Source organism: Oncorhynchus kisutch, linkage group LG21 (assembly GCF_002021735.2).
Source record: "Oncorhynchus kisutch isolate 150728-3 linkage group LG21, Okis_V2, whole genome shotgun sequence".
NCBI classification, from domain to species: Eukaryota; Metazoa; Chordata; class Actinopteri; order Salmoniformes; family Salmonidae; genus Oncorhynchus; species Oncorhynchus kisutch.
The window spans coordinates 41,157,433-41,178,568 of record NC_034194.2 but is presented as its reverse complement, the minus strand read 5'-3'; the positions used below and the strand labels follow the sequence as shown (position 1 = coordinate 41,178,568).

The following is a 21,136-nucleotide window of genomic DNA, read 5'->3' as shown; positions in this document are numbered from 1 at the left end:
ACCAAAGGGCACCTTAAGGACTCTCAGAACATAAGAAACAAGATTCTCTGGTCTGATGATACATCGATTGAACTCTTTGGCCTGAATGCTAAGTGTTACGTCCTGAGGAAACCAGGCACCATCCCTACGGTGAAGCATGGTGGTGGCAGCATCATGCTGTGGGGATGTTTTTCAGCAGCAGGGACTGGGAGACTAGTCAGGATTGAGGGAAAGATGAACAGAGCAAAGTAAAAGAGCGATCCTTGATGAAAACCTGCTTCAGAGCGCTCTGGACCTCAGACTGGGGTGGAGGTTCACCTTCCAACAGGACAAATACCCTAAGCACACAGCCAAGACAACGCTGGAGTGGCTTTGGGACTCTGAATGTCTCTGAATGTCCTTAAGTGGCCCACCCAGAGCCCGGACTTGAACCCAATGGAACATCTCTGGAGAATCCTGAAAATAGCTGTGCAGCGACGCTCCTCATCCAACCTGACAGAGCTTGAGAGGAACTGCAGAGAAGAATGGGAGACACTCCCCAAATACGGGTGTGCCAAGCTTGTAACGGCAGTATAAAAAAATTGAAAACATTTCTAAAAACCTGTTTTTCCTTCGTCATTATGGGGCATTGTGTGTAGATTGATGCGGAACAACAACAACTTAATCCATTTTAGAGCAAGGCTGTAATGTAACAAAATGTGGAAAAAGTCAAAGGGGTCTGAATACTTTCCGAAGGCACAACTCTTGACCATACATATATGCCCTGTGAGGAATCGGGCAGCATTTCAGATGCAACCAGAGTCAATAGTGTGCACAGAAACCTGATCAAGTGTGCTGTGTACCAATAGCAGAATTAGAGGAAGAGTTTAAACGGCTTTCTCTGCCTGCCTGCCTGCTACTGTCATGGTTTTCATGGATCGCAATGTCAACTAAAAGCAGAACACTGGTATTCAATTACCGGCCATACAAACAACAAGCTTGCTATAGAATTCTACATTCATGTTCGGAAAATTCCCATTCCCAAGCAAGTCATCCTATTTATTTATTTATTTAATTTTATCTTTATTTAACCAGGTAGGCTAGTTGAGAACACCTTTATTTAACCAGGTAGGCTAGTTGAGAACACCTTTATTTAACCAGGTAGGCTAGTTGAGAACACCTTTATTTAACCAGGTAGACTAGTTGAGAACACCTTTATTTAACCAGGTAGACTAGTTGAGAACACCTTTATTTAACCAGGTAGGCTAGTTGAGAACACCTTTATTTAACCAGGTAGGCTAGTTGAGAACACCTTTATTTAACCAGGTAGGCTAGTTGAGAACACCTTTATTTAACCAGGTAGACTAGTTGAGAACACCTTTATTTAACCAGGTAGACTAGTTGAGAACACCTTTATTTAACCAGGTAGGCGACCTGGCCAAGATAAAGCATAGCAGTGTGAACAGACAACAACACAGAGTTACACATGGATGTTGATGGGCTTTTTTCATATGACGTCATACAAATGTCTAGGTCCAATCACACAACACATTTCTTTGTGTAGATGTGTCTTGCATCAATGCTTTTTTTTGCTAGTTTTGTAAAAATGCCAATTAGTGTATCCACTATGACCCAGGTTCGGCCTGTATAAAAGCATCACTCCTAGTCACCCACAGCTCTCCTCCTGATCCTCAACCCACTCGCTCTAGTTGCCAGATCCTGCTCTGCAATGGCCTATAGTCTGCCTGTCACTATGGCCAAAATCACAGCCTGTTCTGTTCACTGCTCAATAAAACGGACTTCTTTGTTTGCTCAATCCCGTGGCTTGGCCTGTTTCACTCCGACAGCTGAAAGAGAACGACAAAAAAATCCAGCTTTAAAAATGTCACTAACTCTTTATCAGACGGACTTTGGGGTGAAACTCCATTAAGCTTAACACAAAAACCCCCTTCATGGGTTCCTCAGATATATACTGAATCAATAGCCTGGTCCCAGATCTGTTTGTACATTTGGCATGACAATGTCCATAGGCGTTGGCTATACAGCACAAACAGATCTGGGACCAGGCTACTGAATCTAAGCTTATTGATCAATAACTAGTCAGAAATAGGCAATAAAGAAATATTTACCCCGTGTCCAGGAAGTAAACAAAGAAGGACATGGTTAGATTGTACAGGAATCAAAAGATCTTTTAAGGCAAGAAATCTTTATCTGCTACAAAGATGCTCATCATCTTAGATAAATATTGTCTCTCTATACATTTACAGGACATGATTATTCTCAAAACACTGAAAATGTCTCTCGTTCCTCCTCTCCCTGCCATTCCTCACTGTTTCACAGTTTCACTTTTCTCCAGTCGTCTCTGTACATGCCTCCTCATGACAACCGCGGTCAGGGTGCTACATAGTGCTAGGGCGAGGAAGGATACACCGGCGAACCACAGCTGCCTCTCCCCATACAACTGCAGCACTGTATCCCTCCGACTGCCATAGTCCAGGAAAAGGGCCTCCAGCTGACACAGAGTACACAGAGACAGGAAGAGGTGGAAGATCTGGTGACCCTGACCCATGATGTCACAATGCCCCGGGAAGAACCTCTCAGGAACAGGGCAGGAGAAGAAGAAGGCTGCAAGCAGGAAGGCGGCCATCTAAAAATGGAGGACCACAATGGAAACAAGTCAGTTGACTCCATGAATTGTGTTTTTTTTAATCCTCAATCATTTTTTGTGTGTGTTGTATTCTCACGGCTCAGGCAACTCTATGGGCCAGTTTACCAGACACAGATGGGAGCTTCTCCATTGACCATGCTTTGTAGACTAGGACTTGGCTTTCGTTATCTGTGTCTGGGAAACCGGCCCATATAGAGTTGCCTCAGCCATGATAATTCCCTCCATTCATTCATCCACCCACCTGCAGGGCGTGGAGCGGTAGAGCAGGGTCCTGACCCCAGGGTACGGTAGCCAGGCGGTGGGCTACAGGGCTGATGTCCAGGAAGTAGGCCATGCTGGTGGGGATCAGCTGGCAGATCTTTCTCCGGAGCGGGTAAGGCCGGCGGTAGCGTGACTTGGCAAAGCAGCAGCTAGCACAGGACAGCCAGCCAAGTAGGGCAGCGCCAGGGAGGAACCAGAACCCTAGAGGTAGAGGTAGAACAGTTTGTCATTCCACAGTATAAAGAATAGGGTGATATTGCCCTTAGATGCTGATCCTGGGTCACTTTTGCATTTCCTCCACTAATGGTTATAGTTAGGATTGAGGGAGGAGAAGCTGATCCTAGAACAGTGTCTAGGGGAAATTTCACCCCGGAGCACAATATTACAACAATCGGCAAAACATATTACAGATTTAAAAGCCACCATGTGGGACCACTTAGAGTTAAGAGACTGTAATCCTCCGTAGGCAATTATAACACAACATCAGAATCAAGTATGCTAAAACGAAACACAATGTACCTAAGGCATCCAAAATGGCATTATTTTCCCTTTTGGGCCCAGGTGAACAGTAGTGCACTACATCGGGTATCACTTGGGATGCAGACAGGTTGAATAAAGTGCACTAGAGTGTGGAGAGAAAGCGTGTTGCCATAGCAATAATAAAAACACAAACTACCTACGGGGCTCTCCCTCCAGGCTGGCTCAGAGCAGTAGAAATAGTGAGCCAGAGAACAGCCATACTGATACACAGACACACCCACATAGTCCAGGAAGAACAGAGTATAGTGGGCCAGCTCAGAGTGGGACTGAAGCAGGTGGGCTGCTACGCTACAACACAAGTAGGTGAGGGCAGACAGTATGTACAGGCAGAGAGGCAGGGACGCCGAGTCTAGGGACAATCCATAGGCCCAGACGCGTAGTAGCACCAGGGGACCTGCCAGAAGGTGTGTCCAGACGTTGAGGGATTCATTGTGTCTCTGGAAGAGGCTGAGAACGTAACAGCGCCAGTCTTGCCCCACCGGGCGGTAGCCAGAGAGGATGTAAGGCTCCTGGAACAGAGTGGGGACGCAGGAGACAGGGACGGTGGGGCTGGGGGAGGGGAGGGAGGGGAGTGAAGAGGGGAGGATGTCGGAGAGGTGAGGCAGCCGGCTGAGCTGCTTCACACTCAGAGTCAAGGTACTGAGACGCCCCAGGGCTCCGCTGGACATGATGATGGAGAGGTGGGGCGAGGGAAGGAAAGAGGGATGGTGGGAATGGGTATAGAGGAGGAGTAGGGTGGAAAGTTGATTTGGGAAGACTTGGGTTTTGCTGTGGAAACAGAGAGAAACAAAATGCAGTTAAGATGATTTAAGAATCAAAGTATAGATTAGGTTGTATTGTATTCTGTATTATACCAACAGTAGCAACTAGGTCAAAACGGATGCTGTTTAAAATGAGGCAGGCTGACAGACACACATTTCTCACATAGCTGGCCATCTGGGAATTGGTTCACCGGTCTGTCAGCTTACACTGGGAAGCAGGTAGGTAAGCTAGCATGCACCAGAGAGCAGGCATGCAGTCATACCTGTAAATTGTTACCTCTAGCCTGCTACCTGACCCAGTACCCTAGTCTCACTGCCTCCCTTGACACCCCACCCACACAGTACGGAATGACAACAGCCACCCTATCTATGGCGTCAGCAGCGATACTAATAAGCACCTATGGAGACCAAAGACAAACATATACACCCAGAGAATACAAACCAAGCCATGATTGTGACTGATACAGTGCCAACTGGAAAGGGGACACTTCTGAAACTCCTAACAGCGCCTTACCTTCCTCACATTAAGCGTGATTGTGACAGATATTAGTGGTGACATTTCCCTTATTTGAAAACTTTACAACCGGGGTTGTCATTTATGGGTGAAATGCTTCTACAATTAGCCTGGGTAGCCAGTCTGTTTGAATTATCATTCCACTACTTGTTATCATGCGTTCTACAGTAGCCTGGCCCCAGATCTAGGATCAGGTTACTTGTACAAGGGGAGAAAAAGACTAGAAAGACAGGGATGAGGCAAACAGCATTCTAGCAAATACAACTACAAAACAGATGAGGCAACAGCATTCTAGCAAATACAACTACAAAAACAGATGAGGCAACAGCATTCTGCACTGGCTGCGTGAAGTGTCTGTCTGTCTCTATCCATGTCAGTGGTCCATTATCAGCATTCAAACTAAACCTCTAGAATCTAGAAGAAAATAACCAAAAATGGGTTAAGCACAAGAAGCAATGAGAGAGAGAGTTCTAGATTAATGTAAAAGGGGAAATAATATATTTAAAAAAATGCTAGACAAGTTATTATCCTCTCATATTCAAATTATTGTTTGAAAATATAGAAATCTCACCTGTCTTTCTGTATGTTCCTGAATGTCTAGACAGAACACACCTGTTGCTGGGAGCCGTCGCAGTTATCAAATACCACTACAGCGCTAGACCCCCTTCCACATCGTTTTTCATTTCTACATCGATTTCGTGATGCTGATGGTGAAGCCTATTCTCAAGCAGACAGTGAGTGGAAGCAGCACGACAGGTGAACTCTAGCAATCTACAAGTGACAGCATAGCAACCCTACTGTAAAGAAGTGATTTGGGAGACTGGGCGTGCCTAAAAAGGTATGCTAAACCATTGGGCTAAACAGAGAACGCCCAAAACTCAAGGACTGACCTACATTTTCCGAGGCAGTGGCGCTATGAAAAAAATGATCTAATCCTAAAGCTACGCACATAGGGTTACGCATCACAATATAATATATAGCCTAGGATATTTTGCGTCTCATAATACAATCACAATAGCTTATCAAAACAACAATTTTTTCATGCACACTAGAAACAAAAAACATCATTTATTATTGAAGCATAATATCAAATTGCATGATATGTTGATAAATTATTTCGAATAGCATTCTAATATATTTTTTTGCATTTTTACATTTGAATATGCAGAGCCTCATTATACGTTTAAAGACCAATCAGTGCCTATGCGTTACAATACATACACTACAATGCACTACAAAATTACATACTTTGCAAATAATGCAATGGCCACAGCTCGTTTTAGTTAAATAGCGTCATCTGGTGTACTATCGGTGGAAGAGCGTCGTTTGTGGGACCAGGCAATGCAATGGGTGCTGAGAAGATATTGAACATGCGTCATAGGCAGCTGGTGCATGTTCTACAGTGTATCTTCCGAGCCTCTCTTATTGCCATGGCAGGGGAAAGTTGTTTTGGGGGGGGGGGGGGTGCTGAGGAAAAGTATTTTCTTCCTGCTCTGCTGTTGAGTATTTTTCTCCTCTCATAGAGGAGCAATAAAGATTTGAAAAAATATATATATTTTTAAATAATATTAATTACTTTTTAAATGTTACTTATCACCACACTACAGAATGACAACAGTAGTGGGTCTGAAGCACCCCTCAGCACCCCTCCTTCCCATGGCTCCAGTTCTGTTTGTGCTCTTACCAATGTAAAGGATGTCACACTGCCTGCTTAGCGAGTATCACTTCCTCCCGACTCGGCCCGTACCTGGCTCGAACCATCCTCCCTCAGGCATATTAGCTGATCTAATGCTTGCTAATGATTTAAGAGAAATAAGCTTTTTTTGTGCATATGGAATATTTCTGGGATCTTATTTCAGTTCATTAAACATTGGACCAACACTTTACATGTTGGGTTTCTATTTTGTTCTGTATAAATGAGCGTTGCATTATCTTCTTTCATCATGAAGTCCTTTTAGAGGCTAGTTAAAGATCATATCACCTCCACCTTACCTCACACCCTAGACCCACTACAATTAGCATACCGCCCCAACAGGTCCACAGAACTAAATTACTATTGCCCTGTAGCACTCACTTATGTCATCATGAAGTGCTTTGAGAGGCTAGTTAAGGATCATACTGCCCCAACAGGTCCACAGATGACGCAATCGCCATCACACTGCACACTGCCCTATCCCATCTGGACAAGAGGAATACCCATGTAAGAGAGGTCAACCGATTATGAGGACCAAACAAAAACGATACAGATTAATCGGCTGATTTAAAAAATATATATATTTGTAATAATGACAATTAAAACAATACTGAATTAACACTTTTATTTTAACTTAAATATAACTTAATATAATACATAAATACAAATCTATTTAGTCTCAAATAAATAATGAAACATGTTCAATTTGGTTTAAATAGTGCCAAAACACAGTGTTGGAGAAGAAAGTAAAAGTGCAATATGTGCCATGTAACGTTTCAGTTCCTTGCTCAGAACATGAGAACATATGAAAGCTGTTGGTTCCTTTTAACACGAGTCTTCAATATTCCAAGGTAAGAAGTTTTAGGTTGTAGTTATTATAGGACTATTTCTCTCTATACTTTTTAACTATTTTTTGGGGGGGACTTTTGGATGTTCATATAGGCACTAAAGTATTGCCAGCCTAATCTCTGGAGTTGATAGGCTTGAAGTCATAAACAGCGCTGTGCTTCAAGTATTGCGAGCAGTAAAGTGCTGTTTGAATGAATGCTTACGAGCCTGCTGCTGCCTACCACTGCTCAGTCAGACTGCTCTATCAAATATCAAATCATAGACTTAATTATAATAAACACACAGAAATATTAGCCTTAGGTCATTAATATCATCAAATCCGGAAATTATCATTTCGAAAACAAAATGTTTATTCTATCAGTGAAATACAGAACCGTTCTGTATTTTATCAAACGGGTGGCACCCCTAAGTCTAAATATTGCTGTTATATTGCACAACCTTCAATATTATGTCATAATTATGTACAATTCTGGCAAATTAATTACGGTCTTTGTCAGGAAGAAATGGTCTTCACACAGTTCGCAACCCAAACTGCTGCAATATAGCCTGACTCTGCTTGCACAGAGCGCAAGAGAAGTGACAATTTCCCTAGTTAATATTGCCTGCTAACATGAATTTCTTTTCACTAAATATGCAGGTTTAAAAAAAATATACTTGTGTATTGATTTTAAAGAAAGGCATTGATGTTTCTAATTAGGTACATTGGTGCAACGACAGTGCTTTTTTCACGAATGTGCTTGTTAAATCATCACCCGTTTGGCGAAGTAGGCTGTGATTTGATGATAAATTAACAGGCACCGCATTGATCATATGCAACACAGGAAAAGCTAGTTAAACTAATAATTTCATTAACCATGTGTAGTTAACTAGTGATTATGTTAAGATTTATTGTTTTTTTTACAAGATAAGTTTATTGGTAGCTAGCAACTTAATTTGGCTCCTTGCTGCACTCACATAACAGGTAGTCAGCCTGCCACGCAGTCTCCTCGTGGAGTGCAATGTAATCGGCATCCAAAAATGCAGATTATCGATTGTTATGAAGACTTGAAATCGTCCCTAATTAATCGGCCAACCTCTAGTAAGAATGCTGTTCATTGACGACAGATTAGCCTTCAACACCATTGTACTCTCCAAGCTCATCATTAATCTTGAGGCCCTGGGTCTGAACCCCTCCCCGTGCAACTGGGTCCTGGACTTCCTGACTGGCCGACCCCAGGTGGTGAAGGTTGGACACAACACCTCCGCCACGCTGATCCTCAACACGACCCACAATGGTGCGTGCTCAGCCCCCACCTGTACTCCCTGTTCACCCATGACTGCATGGTCACGCACGCCTCCAACTCAATCATCAAGTTTGCTTGATGATTGACGACACAACAGTAGTAGACCTGATTACCAACAACGATGAGGCCGTTTACAGGGAGGAGGTGAGGGCCCTGGCGGAGTGGTGCTAGGAAAATAACCTCTCCCTCAACGTTAACAGAAAGAAGGAGCTGATTGTGGACTTCAGGAGACAGCAGAGAGAGAGCACCATCCACCTGTTCATCCCACTACCATCTAGAAAGCGGAGATAGTACAGGTGCATCAAAGCTGGGACCGAGAGACTGAAAAACAGGCCATCTCCAGGCCTTCAGACTGGTCAACAGTCACCACTAGCCAGCCAGTCTCTGCCCAGTACCCTGCCCTGAACTTAGTCACTGTTACTAGCTGTCTACCACCCTGTACTTTACCCAGCACCTTAGACTGTTGCCCAATGGACATTAAACACTGGTCACTTTAATAATGTTTACATACTGTTTAACCTACTTCATATGTATATACTGTATTCTAGTCAAGGCTCATCTATTGTACTGCAATTACTGCTGTACACCATATATATATATACACACACACAGTGGGGCAAAAAAGTATTTAGTCAGCCACCAATTGTGCAAGTTCTCCCACTTAAAGATGAGAGAGGCCTGTAATTTTCATCATAGGTACACTTCAACTATGACAGACAAAATGAGAAGAAAAAAATCCAGAAAATCACATTGTAGGATTTTTTATGAATCTATTTGCAAATTATGGTGGAAAATAAGTATTTGGTCACCTACAAACAAGCAAGATTTCTGGCTCTCACAGACCTGTAACTTCTTCTTTAAGAGGTCCCTCTGTCCTCCACTCGTTACCTGTATTAATGGCACCTGTTTGAACTTGTCCACAACCTCAAACAGTCACACTCCAAACTCGTTCATAAAGACATGAAGAACGTTATAGACCATCTCTAGCTATACTAACTCTCTCTTCTCCAGGATGTGTTTGACCAGCTATCCTGCTCCCTAGCCCCCAGCATTCACGGTCATGAGTACATTAAGAAGGCCATCCTGTGTATGTTGTTGGGAGGAGTGGAGAAGGTTCTGGAGAATGGGTCACGCATCAGAGGAGACATCAATGTACTGCTCATAGGTACTGAGACCACTGAACTACTGTCATTTTCTCTCTCTTTCCTTCTCTCTCTCGTTCTCTCTAATGATAATGATTATAATTATATTATTATTTTCAGTGATATTCTGATCTCATCTCTTCAGTTTTTGTTGGAAAGGGTTAACACTGTAGAGAAAAAAAGATCCAATCAGGATTTTTCTTTGGTGGTCTATGTGGAGATAATTTTAGCTATTGGCCATTGGCTACGCCATCAGAAGCTAGATGGAAAGGCATCAGCCATTCAACTGTGTTAGGGCAAAACATTTTGGAGTGACAGTGGAATCAACCAATCACATTTTGACTTGTAATGGGTGGGACTGCCTTCTCAAAGGGCAACAATAGCGAGCAGAGCAGTAGTTTTCCCACAGTCTAGCTAGCTTTTGTTGTAGGCTAGTTTGCAGCAGGTGTTATCAAAGAGGATGTTGATGCTAATTTGTTAGCTTCTCCCTTTTCAAGAATAACTTTCAATAAGAAGTTAACTTTTTTTTAATGCAGTGGGCTAAATCAGGGTCTCACGGTTCCTTCCTATCCTACTGGCTACCCTACCAGTTCCTCCCTACCCTACTGGCTACCCTACTGGTTCCTCCCTACCCTACTGGCTACCCTACTGGTTCCTCCCTACCTTACTGGCTACCCTACTGGCTACCCTACCGGTTCCTCCCTATCCTACTGACTACCCTACCGGTTCCTCCCTACTCTACTGGCTACCCTACTGGCTACACTACCGGTTCCTCCCTATCCTACTGACTACCCTACCGGTTCCTCCCTACTCTACTGGCTATCCTACTGGCTACCCTACCGGTTCCTCCCTACCCCACTGACTACCCTACCGGTTCCTCCCTAACCTACTGACTACCCTACCGGTTCCTCCCTATCCTACTGACTACTCTACCGGTTCCTCCCTATCCTACTGACTACCATACCGGTTCCTCCCTATCCTACTGACTACCCTACCGGTTCCTCCCTATCCTACTGACTACCCTACCGGTTCCTCCCTATCCTACTGACTACCCTACCGGTTCCTCCCTAACCTACTGACTACCCTACCGGTTCCTCCCTATCCTACTGGCTACCCTACCGGTTCCTCCCTAACCTACTGACTACCCTACCGGTTCCTCTCTACCCTACTGGCTACCCTACCGGTTCCTCCCTACCCTACTGGATGCCCTACCGGTTCCTCCCTAACCTACTGACTACCCTACCGGTTCCTCCTTATCCTACTGGCTACCCTACAGGCTACCCTACCGGTTCCTCCCTACTCTACTGGCTATCCTACTGGCTACCCTACCGGTTCCTCCCTACCCTACTGGCTATCCTACTGGCTACCCTACCGGTTCCTCCCTATCCTACTGGCTACCCTACCGGTTCCTCCCTATCCTACTGGCCACCCTACTGGCTACCCTACCGGTTCCACCCTACCCTACTGGCTATCCTACTGGCTACCCTACCGGTTCCTCCCTACCCTACTGGCTATCCTACTGGCTACCCTACCGGTTACTCCCTACCCTACTGGTTACCCTACCGGTTCCTCCCTACCCTACTGGCTACACTACCGGTTACTCCCTACCCTACTGGCTATCCTACTGGCTACCCTACCGGTTCCTCCCTACCCTACTGGCTATCCTACTGGCTACCCTACCGGTTCCTCCCTACCCTACTGACTACACTACTGGTTCCTCCCTAACCTACTGACTACAATACCGGTTCCTCCCTAACCTACTGACTACCCCACCGGTTCCTCCCTAACCTACTGACTACCCTACCGGTTCCTCCCTACCCTACTGACTACCCTACCGGTTCCTCCCTACCCCACTGGCTACCCTACCGGTTCCTCCCTATCTTACTGGCTATCCTACTGGCTACCCTACCGGTTCCTCCTTATACTACTGGCTACCCTACCGGTTCCTCCCTATCCTACTGGCTATCCTACTGGCTACCCTACCGGTTCCTCCCTACCCTACTGACTACCCTACCGGTTCCTCCCTATCCTACTGACTACCATACCGGTTCCTCCCTAACCTACTGACTACCCTACCGGTTCCTCCCTATCCTACTGACTACCCTACCGGTTCCTCCCTATCCTACTGACTACCCTACCGGTTCCTCCCTAACCTACTGACTACCCTACCGGTTCCTCCCTATCCTACTGGCTACCCTACCGGTTCCTCCCTAACCTACTGACTACCCTACCGGTTCCTCCCTAACCTACTGGCTACCCTACCGGTTCCTCCCTACCCTACTGACTACCCTACCGGTTCCTCCCTACCCCACTGACTACCCTACCGGTTCCTCCCTATCCTACTGACTACCCTACCGGTTCCTCCCTAACCTACTGACTACCCTACCGGTTCCTCCCTATCCTACTGGCTACCCTACCGGTTCCTCCCTAACCTACTGACTACCCTACCGGTTCCTCCCTAACCTACTGGCTACCCTACCGGTTCCTCCCTACCCTACTGACTACCCTACCGGTTCCTCCCTACCCCACTGACTACCCTACCGGTTCCTCCCTATCCTACTGGCTACCGATGTCATTCTTCTGTGATTTTGAGAGCAGTACACTCTTGCTGCCGACAGATAATATTCAGCTGAAACTAGGCTAAGTGTACAGTTTATACCTGCGTATAGCCTCCACTACACCACTGACCCTTTGTGTTTTATAAAAGTACACTCTGCTACATGAGTGGGCTGGTATTATGGTTGCTGTTCTTTCAGCATCACACACCTGTCACACACTGAAGACCAATAGGTGCCACACTATACTAACCTGTCACACACTGAAGACCAATAGGTTCTCCACTGAAGACCAATAGGTTCTCCACTATACTAACCTGTCACACACTGAAGACCAATAGGTTCTCCACTATACTAACCTGTCACACACTGAAGACCAATAGGTTCTCCACTATACTAACCTGTCACACACTGAAGACCAATAGGTACTCCACTGAAGACCAATAGGTTCTCCACTATACTAACCTGTCACACACTGAAGACCAATAGGTTCTCCACTATACTAACCTGTCACACACTGAAGACCAATAGGTTCTCCACTATACTAACCTGTCACACACTGAAGACCAATAGGTTCTCCACTGAAGACCAATAGGTTCTCCACTATACTAACCTGTCACTCACTGAAGACCAATAGGTTCTCCACTAAAGACCAATAGGTTCTCCACTAAAGACCAATAGGTTCTCCACTATACTAACCTGTCACACACTGAAGACCAATAGGTTCTCCACTATACTAACCTGTCACACACTGAAGACCAATAGGTTCTCCACTATACTAACCTGTCACACACTGAAGACCAATAGGTTCTCCACTATACTAACCTGTCACTCACTGAAGACCAATAGGTTCTCCACTAAAGACCAATAGGTTCTCTACTATACTAACCTGTCACACACTGAAGACCAATAGGTTCTCCACTATATTAACCTGTCACACACGGAAGACCAATAGGTTCTCTACTATACTAACCTGTCACACACTGAAGACCAATAGGTTCTCCACTGAAGACCAATAGGTTCTCCACTATACTAACCTGTCACTCACTGAAGACCAATAGGTTCTCCACTAAAGACCAATAGGTTCTCCACTATACTAACCTGTCACACACTGAAGACCAATAGGTTCTCCACTATACTAACCTGTCACACACTGAAGACCAATAGGTTCTCCACTATACTAACCTGTCACACACTGAAGACCAATAGGTTCTCCACTATACTAACCTGTCACTCACTGAAGACCAATAGGTTCTCCACTAAAGACCAATAGGTTCTCTACTATACTAACCTGTCACACACTGAAGACCAATAGGTTCTCCACTATATTAACCTGTCACACACGGAAGACCAATAGGTTCTCTACTATACTAACCTGTCACACACTGAAGACCAATAGGTTCTCCACTGAAGACCAATAGGTTCTCCACTATACTAACCTGTCACATACTGAAGACCAATAGGTTCTCCACTATACTAACCTGTCACACACTGAAGAGCTATAGGTTCTCCACTATACTAACCTGTCACTCACAGTGCTAGGTCACGTTAGCTAGCGCTAGTCGGCTGTACCTGCACCAAAACTACATTTTTCATCCTATATCTTGTTCTCGTCTGTTTAAATAGTATCGTGATAATATTGTATTGTGAGGTCCCTGGCAATTCCCAACCCTATTAGTGAGCACTGTTAAAAGTGTTACAGTAATGGTCTGGATCCTAATTGTATCACATGTAAGAATGACCTCTCTCTCTCTCTCAATTCAATTCAATTCAAGGGCTTTATTGGCATGGGAAACATGTGTTAACATTGCCAAAGCAAGTGAGGTAGACAACATACAAAGTGAATATATAAAGTGAAAAACAACAAAAATTAACAGTAAACATTACACATACAGAAGTTTCAAAACAGTAAAGACATTACAAATGTCATATTATATATATATACAGTGTTCTAACAATGTACAAATGGCTAAAGGACACAAGATAAAATAAATAAGCATAAATATGGGTTGTATTTACAATGGTGTTTGTTCTTCACTGGTTGCCCTTTTCTCGTGGCAACAGGTCACAAATCTTGCTGCTGTGATGGCACACTGTGGAATTTCACCCAGTAGATATGGGAGTTTTTCAAAATTGGATTTGTTTTCGAATTCTTTGTGGATCTGTGTAATCTGAGGGAAATATGTCTCTCTAATATGGTCATACATTGGGCAGGATGTTAGGAAGTGCAGCTCAGTTTCCACCTCATTTTGTGGGCAGTGAGCACATAGCCTGTCTTCTCTTGAGAGCCATGTCTGCCTACGGCGGCCTTTCTCAATAGCAAGGCTATGCTCACTGAGTCTGTACATAGTCAAGGCTTTCCTTAATTTTGGGTCAGTCACAGTGGTCAGGTATTCTGCCGCTGTGTACTCTCTGTGTAGGGCCAAATAGCATTCTAGTTTGCTCTGTTTTTTTGTTAATTCTTTCCAATGTGTTAAGTAGTTATCTTTTTGTTTTCTCATGATTTGGTTGGGTCTAATTCTCGCGCTCTCTCTCGATCCCTCTCTCTCTCTCTCTCGCTCTCTCTCCCTCTCTCTCTCTCTCTCTCTCGATCCCTCTCTCTCTCTCGATCCCTCTCTCTCTCTCGCTCTCTCTCTCTCTCTCTCTCGATCACTCGCTCGCTCTCGCTCGCTCTCGCTCTCTCTCGCTCTCTCTCGATCCCTCTCTCTCTCGCTCTCTCTTGATCCCTCTCTCTCTCGATCCCTCTCTCTCTCAATCCCTCTCTCTCTCGATCCCTCTCTCTCTCGATCCCTCTCTCTCTCGATCCCCCTCTCTCTCGATCCATCTCTCTCTCTCTCTCCCTCTCTCTCGATCCCCTCTCGATCCCTCTCTCGATCCATCTCTCTCTCTCTCTCTCCCTCTCTCTCGATCCCCTCTCGATCCCTCTCTCGCTCTCTCTCTCTCGTTCACTCGCTCGCTCTCGCTCTCTCGATCCCTCTCTCTCGCTCTCTCTCTCTCGCTCTCTCTCTCTCTCTCTCGATCCCTCTCTCTCTCTCTCTCGCTCGCTCTCGCTCTCGCTCTCTCTCTCTCTCTCGATCCCTCTCTCACTCGATCCCTCTCTCTCCCCTCTCTCTCTCTCTCTCTCGCTCTCTCTTGATCCCTCTCTCTCCCGATCCCTCTCTCTCTCTCGATCCCTCTCTCTCTCGATCCCTCTCTCTCTCGATCCCCCTCTCTCTCGATCCATCTCTCTCTCTCTCTCTCTCTCTCCCTCTCTCTCGATCCCCTCTCGATCCCTCTCTCGATCCATCTCTCTCTCTCTCTCTCCCTCTCTCTCGATCCCCTCTCGATCCCTCTCTCAATCCCTCTCTCTCTCAATCCCTCTCTCTCTCTCTCTCTCTCTCTCTCTCTCTCTCTCTCTCTCTCTCTCTCGATCCCTCTCTTTCCCCTCTCTCTTTCTTCCCCTCTCTCTCCCTCCACTAGGTGACCCTTCAGTGGCTAAGTCCCAGCTGGTGCGTTATGTCCTGCACACGGCGCCCCGAGCCATCCCAACCACCGTCCGAGGGTCATCTGGAGCGGGCCTGAGCGCTGCTGTCACTACTGACCAGGAGACTGGTACAGACACACACACAGGCTCGCACTCACACACTGAGGTGAAACTCGACTGAAAGAGTGAATATGATCATCCTACCTGAAAGTGAATGAATCCGTGACATGCCTATCAAATTAGGTAGTGAAACATTCAAATATACAACAAATGAATAAGTGAATCATATCATATTTACATCAATGAATCATTAGTTGAAAAAGTGAACGAATCACACCATAAATGACTCACTGATCCCCCTCACCCATATTTTTGAGTAATTTAGCAGACTCTTATCCAGAGATAATACAGTAGTGAGTCATTTAACAGACTCTCTTATCCAGAGCCACTACAGTAGTGAGTCATTTAACAGACTCTCTCATCCAGAGCCACTACAGTAGTGAATCATTTAACAGACTCTCTTATCCAGAGCCACTACAGTAGTGAGTCATTTAACAGACTCTCTTATCCAGAGCCACTTACAGGAGCAATTAGGTTTAAGTGCCTTGCTCATTTTTCAACTAGTCGGATAGGGGACTCGAACCAGCAGCCGCTAGGCTACCTGCCGGTAATATACCACTGTTATTACAGGTATATTACTATATTGCTTCTATCCTCTCCCACGAGGTGAGCGTCGTCTGGAGGCTGGGGCGATGGTTCTGGGGGACAGGGGTGTGGTCTGTATCGATGAGTTTGACAAGATGTCCGACATGGACCGTACAGCCATCCACGAGGTGATGGAGCAGGGCCGGTGTCCATGCCAGGCTCAACGCCCGCTGCTCCGTGCTGGCAGCTGCCAACCCCATCTACGGCAGGGCGAGTTATGAACTATTACCGCTTTCAGACGTATGGAATGTCGGCTACGATGCCGCCACAGAACCTTCTCTGGAGATCGTTTCGAAGCGCCACTGGAACGAGCGTTTAACTTGTCTGTAAAGGAATGCCGCTTCTGAAGCGGGACTAACGTCCGTCACTAGGCTACCGGAACTGTCAATCAAATGATCTCGAGCTGCCTGCACGCAGCCCACTAACTCATAGGAAAAGTACTATACAATGATTTACCAAGACAATTAGTAGAAATAAAAACACATCTAGCTACCATAAACAACAACACAGCAGCACACCAATCAGCAACGTGTATCGTTGTCAGGGAAACAACGCTGAATATTCTATTCCGGAGAAGAATTCTACTATCTGAAAACAGACGCTTCAGATGAGCCGCTTTGTTTTAGTGTCTGAAAGGGTATCAATTGTCGCTATCGACCCGTTAGCGTAGCAGCGTCCTATGCATGAAAAGGGTATATGACCCCATAAAATGATTTTCTATTTGAGATTATTAGTCATTTAAGGTACAGTTGGGAACCACTGGTCTAAATGGGTACTGTTGGGGGTACTGGAGTTGGGAACCACTGGTCTAAATGGGTACTGTTGGGGGTACTGGAGTTGGGAACCACTGGTCTAAATGGGTACTGTTGGGGGTACTGGAGTTGGGAACCACTGGTCTAAATGGGTACTGTTGGGGGTACTGGAGTTGGGAACCACTGGTCTAAATGGGTACTGTTGGGGGTACTGGGGTAGGGACCCACTGGTCTAAATGGGTACTGTTGGGGGTACTGGAGTTGGGAATCACTGGTCTAAATGGGTACTGTTGGGGGTACTGGGGTAGGGAACCACTGGTCTAAATGGGTACTGTTGGGGGTACTGGAGTTGGGGACCACTGGTCTAAATGGGTACTGTTGGGGGTACTGGAGTTGGGAACCACTGGTCTAAATGTGCAGACTCTTCCCACTGGGTGAGGAAAAACAAACATGCCCTCTAATTAGTGCTGCAGATTGGACAACGCTACACCACCGTCACCAGCCTGTACCGTTGACACCAGGCAGGACGGGGCCCAAGATACAGCTTACACCAAATCCTGACTCTGCCAACAGCATGACGCAACAGGAACCAGGATATGTCGGACCAGGCAGTGTTTTTCCTTTCCTCAGTTGTCCAGTGTTGGTGATCGTGTGCCAGATGGAGCCGCTTCTGGTTTTTGGCTGATAGGATTGAAACCCAGTGTGGTCGTCTGCTGCAATAACCCATCCCTGACAAGGACAGACGAGTTGTGTGTCCCGAGATGCCGTTCTGTACACCACTGTTGTACCGTGCTGTTATTTGTCTGTTTGTGGCCCGCCTGTTAGCTTCCACGATTCGTGCCATTCTCCTTGGACCTCTCTCATCAACGAGCAGTTTTCACCCACAGGACTTCGCCTGACTGGATGTTTGTTTGTCACTGGTTTTAAAAAACAGATAAAGCAACACCTCGCTCTTCCCTATTTGACCTAGATAGTTTGTGTGTATGCGTAGACATGTAGGCTACGTGTGTCTTTATAAAACATGTATGTAGTTTCTGTCCTTGAGCTGTTCTTGTCTAATGATGTTCTGTATTATGTCATTCTGTATTATGTCATTCTGTATTATGTCATTCTGTATTATGTCATTCTGTATTATGTCATTCTGTATTATGTCATTCTGTATTATGTCATTCTGTATTATGTCATACTGCGTTATGGTTCATGTTTTGTGTGGACCCCCAGGAAGAGTAGCTGCTGCTTTTGCAACAGCTAATGAGGATCCTAATAAAATACCAAACCTCCCCCCCATCTAACCTTCTCCCCCGTCTAACCCCCTGCCCCCCTCGGTCCCTCCAGACGTCCCCAGTAACTGCTCATACTCTGGAGACCCTCATCCGTCTGTCTACGGCCCACGCTAAAGCCTGCATGAGTAAGGCTGTGGAGCTGGAGGACTCTGGGTTCGCTGTGGAGCTGGAGGACTCTGGGGTCACTGTGGAGCTGGAGGACTCTGGGGTCGCTGTGGAGCTGGAGGACTCTGGGTTCGCTGTGGAGCTGGAGGACTCTGGGCTCGCTGTGGAGCTGGAGGACTCTGGGGTCGCTGTGGAGCTGGAGGACTCTGGGTTCGCTGTGGAGCTGGAGGACTCTGGGGTCGCTGTGGAGCTGGAGGACTCTGGGGTCGCTGTGGAGCTGGAGGACTCTGGGGTCGCTGTGGAGCTGGAGGACTCTGGGGTCGCTGTGGAGCTGGAGGACTCTGGGCTCGCTGTGGAGCTGGAGGACTCTGGGGTCGCTGTGGAGCTGGAGGACTCTGGGTTCGCTGTGGAGCTGGAGGACTCTGGGTTCGCTGTGGAGCTGGAGGACTCTGGGTTCGCTGTGGAGCTGGAGGACTCTGGGCTCGCTGTGGAGCTGGAGGACTCTGGGGTCGCTGTGGAGCTGGAGGACTCTGGGTTCGCTGTGGAGCTGGAGGACTCTGGGGTCGCTGTGGAGCTGGTCCAGTTCGCTTACTTCAAAAAGGTCTCTACGTCTATGATTGGTTGACTGATTGATTGACAGTTTTTTTTGTCTTCCACATGGTGGCCAGCCCATATAGGGTTATAACACAATACACCCTTTAAGCAAATATACATCTTCATTTAAATAAACTCTGCTGAAGTTTTAGTAAAGCCTGTTTGATGTCTGCAGTTAATACAGAGTGTATCCATGGTCCTGTAGGTTCTGGAGAAGAAAAGAGGGAGGAAGGAGTCTGACTCTGAGGAGGAAGAGGAGGAGACAACACAACGTTCCCCTCGCTCAGACAAGAAGAGGTACGGCGTTAGACTCTAGATGTAAACAAACACTGTATAGCTTCAAAACATGGTTACAACTATCACTATGGATGGTTGGTCCTTGTATCCATAGCTCTGCCTATGAGTTTGAGAGTCGTTACATTTCTCCAGGCCCCATCCCTCAGCTTTTTACCAAAACAGAGACGGGGTGTCCACTTTGTAACAAAAACTTTGGTGAACTAACTGACCCCCCCCTCCTCCTGACTAGCACTGACTTTGCTGATAGCTACTTTACTATGACTGAGATATGTGGTGTTCCCAGCTAGCTATCTTAAGATGAATGCACTATTACTGTAAGTCGCTATAGATGAGAGCGTCTACTAAATTACTAAAAATGTATATGTTCCAGCTGTGGATTGGCCCTTTTTTTAAATGATAGTTGTGTTTTCTGTACATGATGTGTGTAATTCTGTGTTTGTCCTGTAGGAGTCGCCGTAGTTCCCAGAGCAGCGAGGTCCACGACCCGTATGACTTCGCTGGAGAGAAGGACATCCCTGAGAGTAGGAACCAGAACGCTTCTTTCACTCTATACAATATGTGAAAAGCACTGTGGGCTCGATTCTGACTTAAGATGAGTTCACTTAACATGGGCTTTAGTCAACATTTTTCTTGACTGATGTCCATGTTACGTCTACTCATCTCAAGTTGGAATAGAGACCTTTATGATTCTAATTGATTCTCAGTTTTGGGAATTGTTACCATACTTTGTTTGACCCTCCCTCCCACAGTCCAGACTGGCACGCCCAAACCGGCTGAGGCAGAAGAGGAGCCGATGGATGCCCCTGTCCCACCTAGCAAGGACGGACAGACTGAGGTGTCTGTAGACAGGTGGGCTAGGGGGCTGGATGCTATATATATATATACATATATATATGTACTGTTGGAAGTCTAGAGGGCTCTCTCTCTCTCTCTCTCTGTTTTCTAGGCTGAAGGAGTTTAAGTCCTCTCTGTCTCTCTCTCTCTGTCTCTCTCTCTCTGTCTCTGTCTCTGTGTGTGTGTTTAAGTACTCTCTCCTGGAGGTGTTCCGTTCCACACATGCCCAGTCCGTCGGTATGAACTCTCTGATGGAGAGTGTCAACAAGGATAGTGATGCCCCCTTCACCCTGACAGAGGTCCGGGCTGCCCTCGCTCGCATGCAGCACGACAACCAGATCATGTTGGCTGACGACATCATCATCTTCCTCATCTGAAGACCTGGGACAACGACATTATCATCCTCATCTGGCAGAGGTGGAGGGAGGAGAGGGAAGAGGTGGGAGGAAATGGAGGTAGTAGAGAGAGAAGGACAGAAGGAGGAGCAAGTCTGAATGGAAAGATGTTGTTTCCCGTTTGAGATCAAAAAGGATGAGAAGGAATTCAGAAGAAGAATTTAAGTAGATTTTGACTGGTTCTTCTGGGTTTTGGGGCATTCCTCCAGTTAGCCTTTTTGGGCAACAACCACTTATGGACTAAAAAGGAGTTGAACGATTTAGATTTTATGTTGTTTAATGTCTTAGGTTTATTCTTGGATTAGTTTCAACATTTGGTTGATTTGCTTTACTCATGTTTTAGCTACATGTTACGGTATGTACAGGGTCTGGTTACAATCATGAGCTGTGGGTTAAAAGGACCGTTGTCTCTACAGAAAAGCCTTCTATGCCTTCTTTTTTCCATTTGATTCTGTTTTAAAAAAAACATAGATTTTTTAGAATG

The 21,136-nt window shown here is 45.9% G+C and overlaps 1 protein-coding gene and 1 pseudogene across 2 annotated transcripts; one reads left to right on the top strand and one right to left on the bottom strand.

Moving 5' to 3' along the window:
- Positions 1–1,355: 1,355 nt before the first annotated feature.
- On the bottom strand, positions 1,356–5,529 carry paqr8 (progestin and adipoQ receptor family member VIII). Of its 2 annotated transcripts, XM_020455467.2 has the most exons (4): positions 5,274–5,529; positions 3,564–4,195; positions 2,868–3,088; positions 1,356–2,605 (listed from the first exon to the last, which is right to left on the bottom strand). In XM_020455467.2, the coding sequence occupies exons 2-4, from the start codon at positions 4,093–4,095 to the stop codon at positions 2,285–2,287; spliced, it is 1,074 nt and encodes a 357-aa protein (XP_020311056.1). In that variant the 5' UTR covers positions 4,096–4,195; positions 5,274–5,529; the 3' UTR covers positions 1,356–2,284. The 2 variants fall into 2 exon arrangements, with proteins under 2 accessions (XP_020311056.1, XP_031656167.1); XM_031800307.1 differs by lacking the exon at positions 5,274–5,529 and having other exon boundaries at positions 3,564–5,235.
- On the top strand, positions 5,404–21,073 carry LOC109866454 (DNA replication licensing factor MCM3-like; annotated as a pseudogene).
- The last annotated feature ends 63 nt before the right edge of the window (positions 21,074–21,136 follow it).

Excerpts from the sequence above, each read along its gene's own strand:
- paqr8 (XM_020455467.2), bottom strand. The coding sequence starts at position 4,095 with ATGTCCAGCGGAGCCCTGGGGCGTCTCAGTACCTTGACTCTGAGTGTG. Across the intron at positions 3,089-3,563 it reads CTGGAGGGAGAGCCCCGTAG|GGTTCTGGTTCCTCCCTGGC; the intron begins GTAGTTTGTGTT and ends CTCTACCTCTAG. Across the intron at positions 2,606-2,867 it reads TACCGCTCCACGCCCTGCAG|ATGGCCGCCTTCCTGCTTGC; the intron begins GTGGGTGGATGA and ends CTCCATTTTTAG.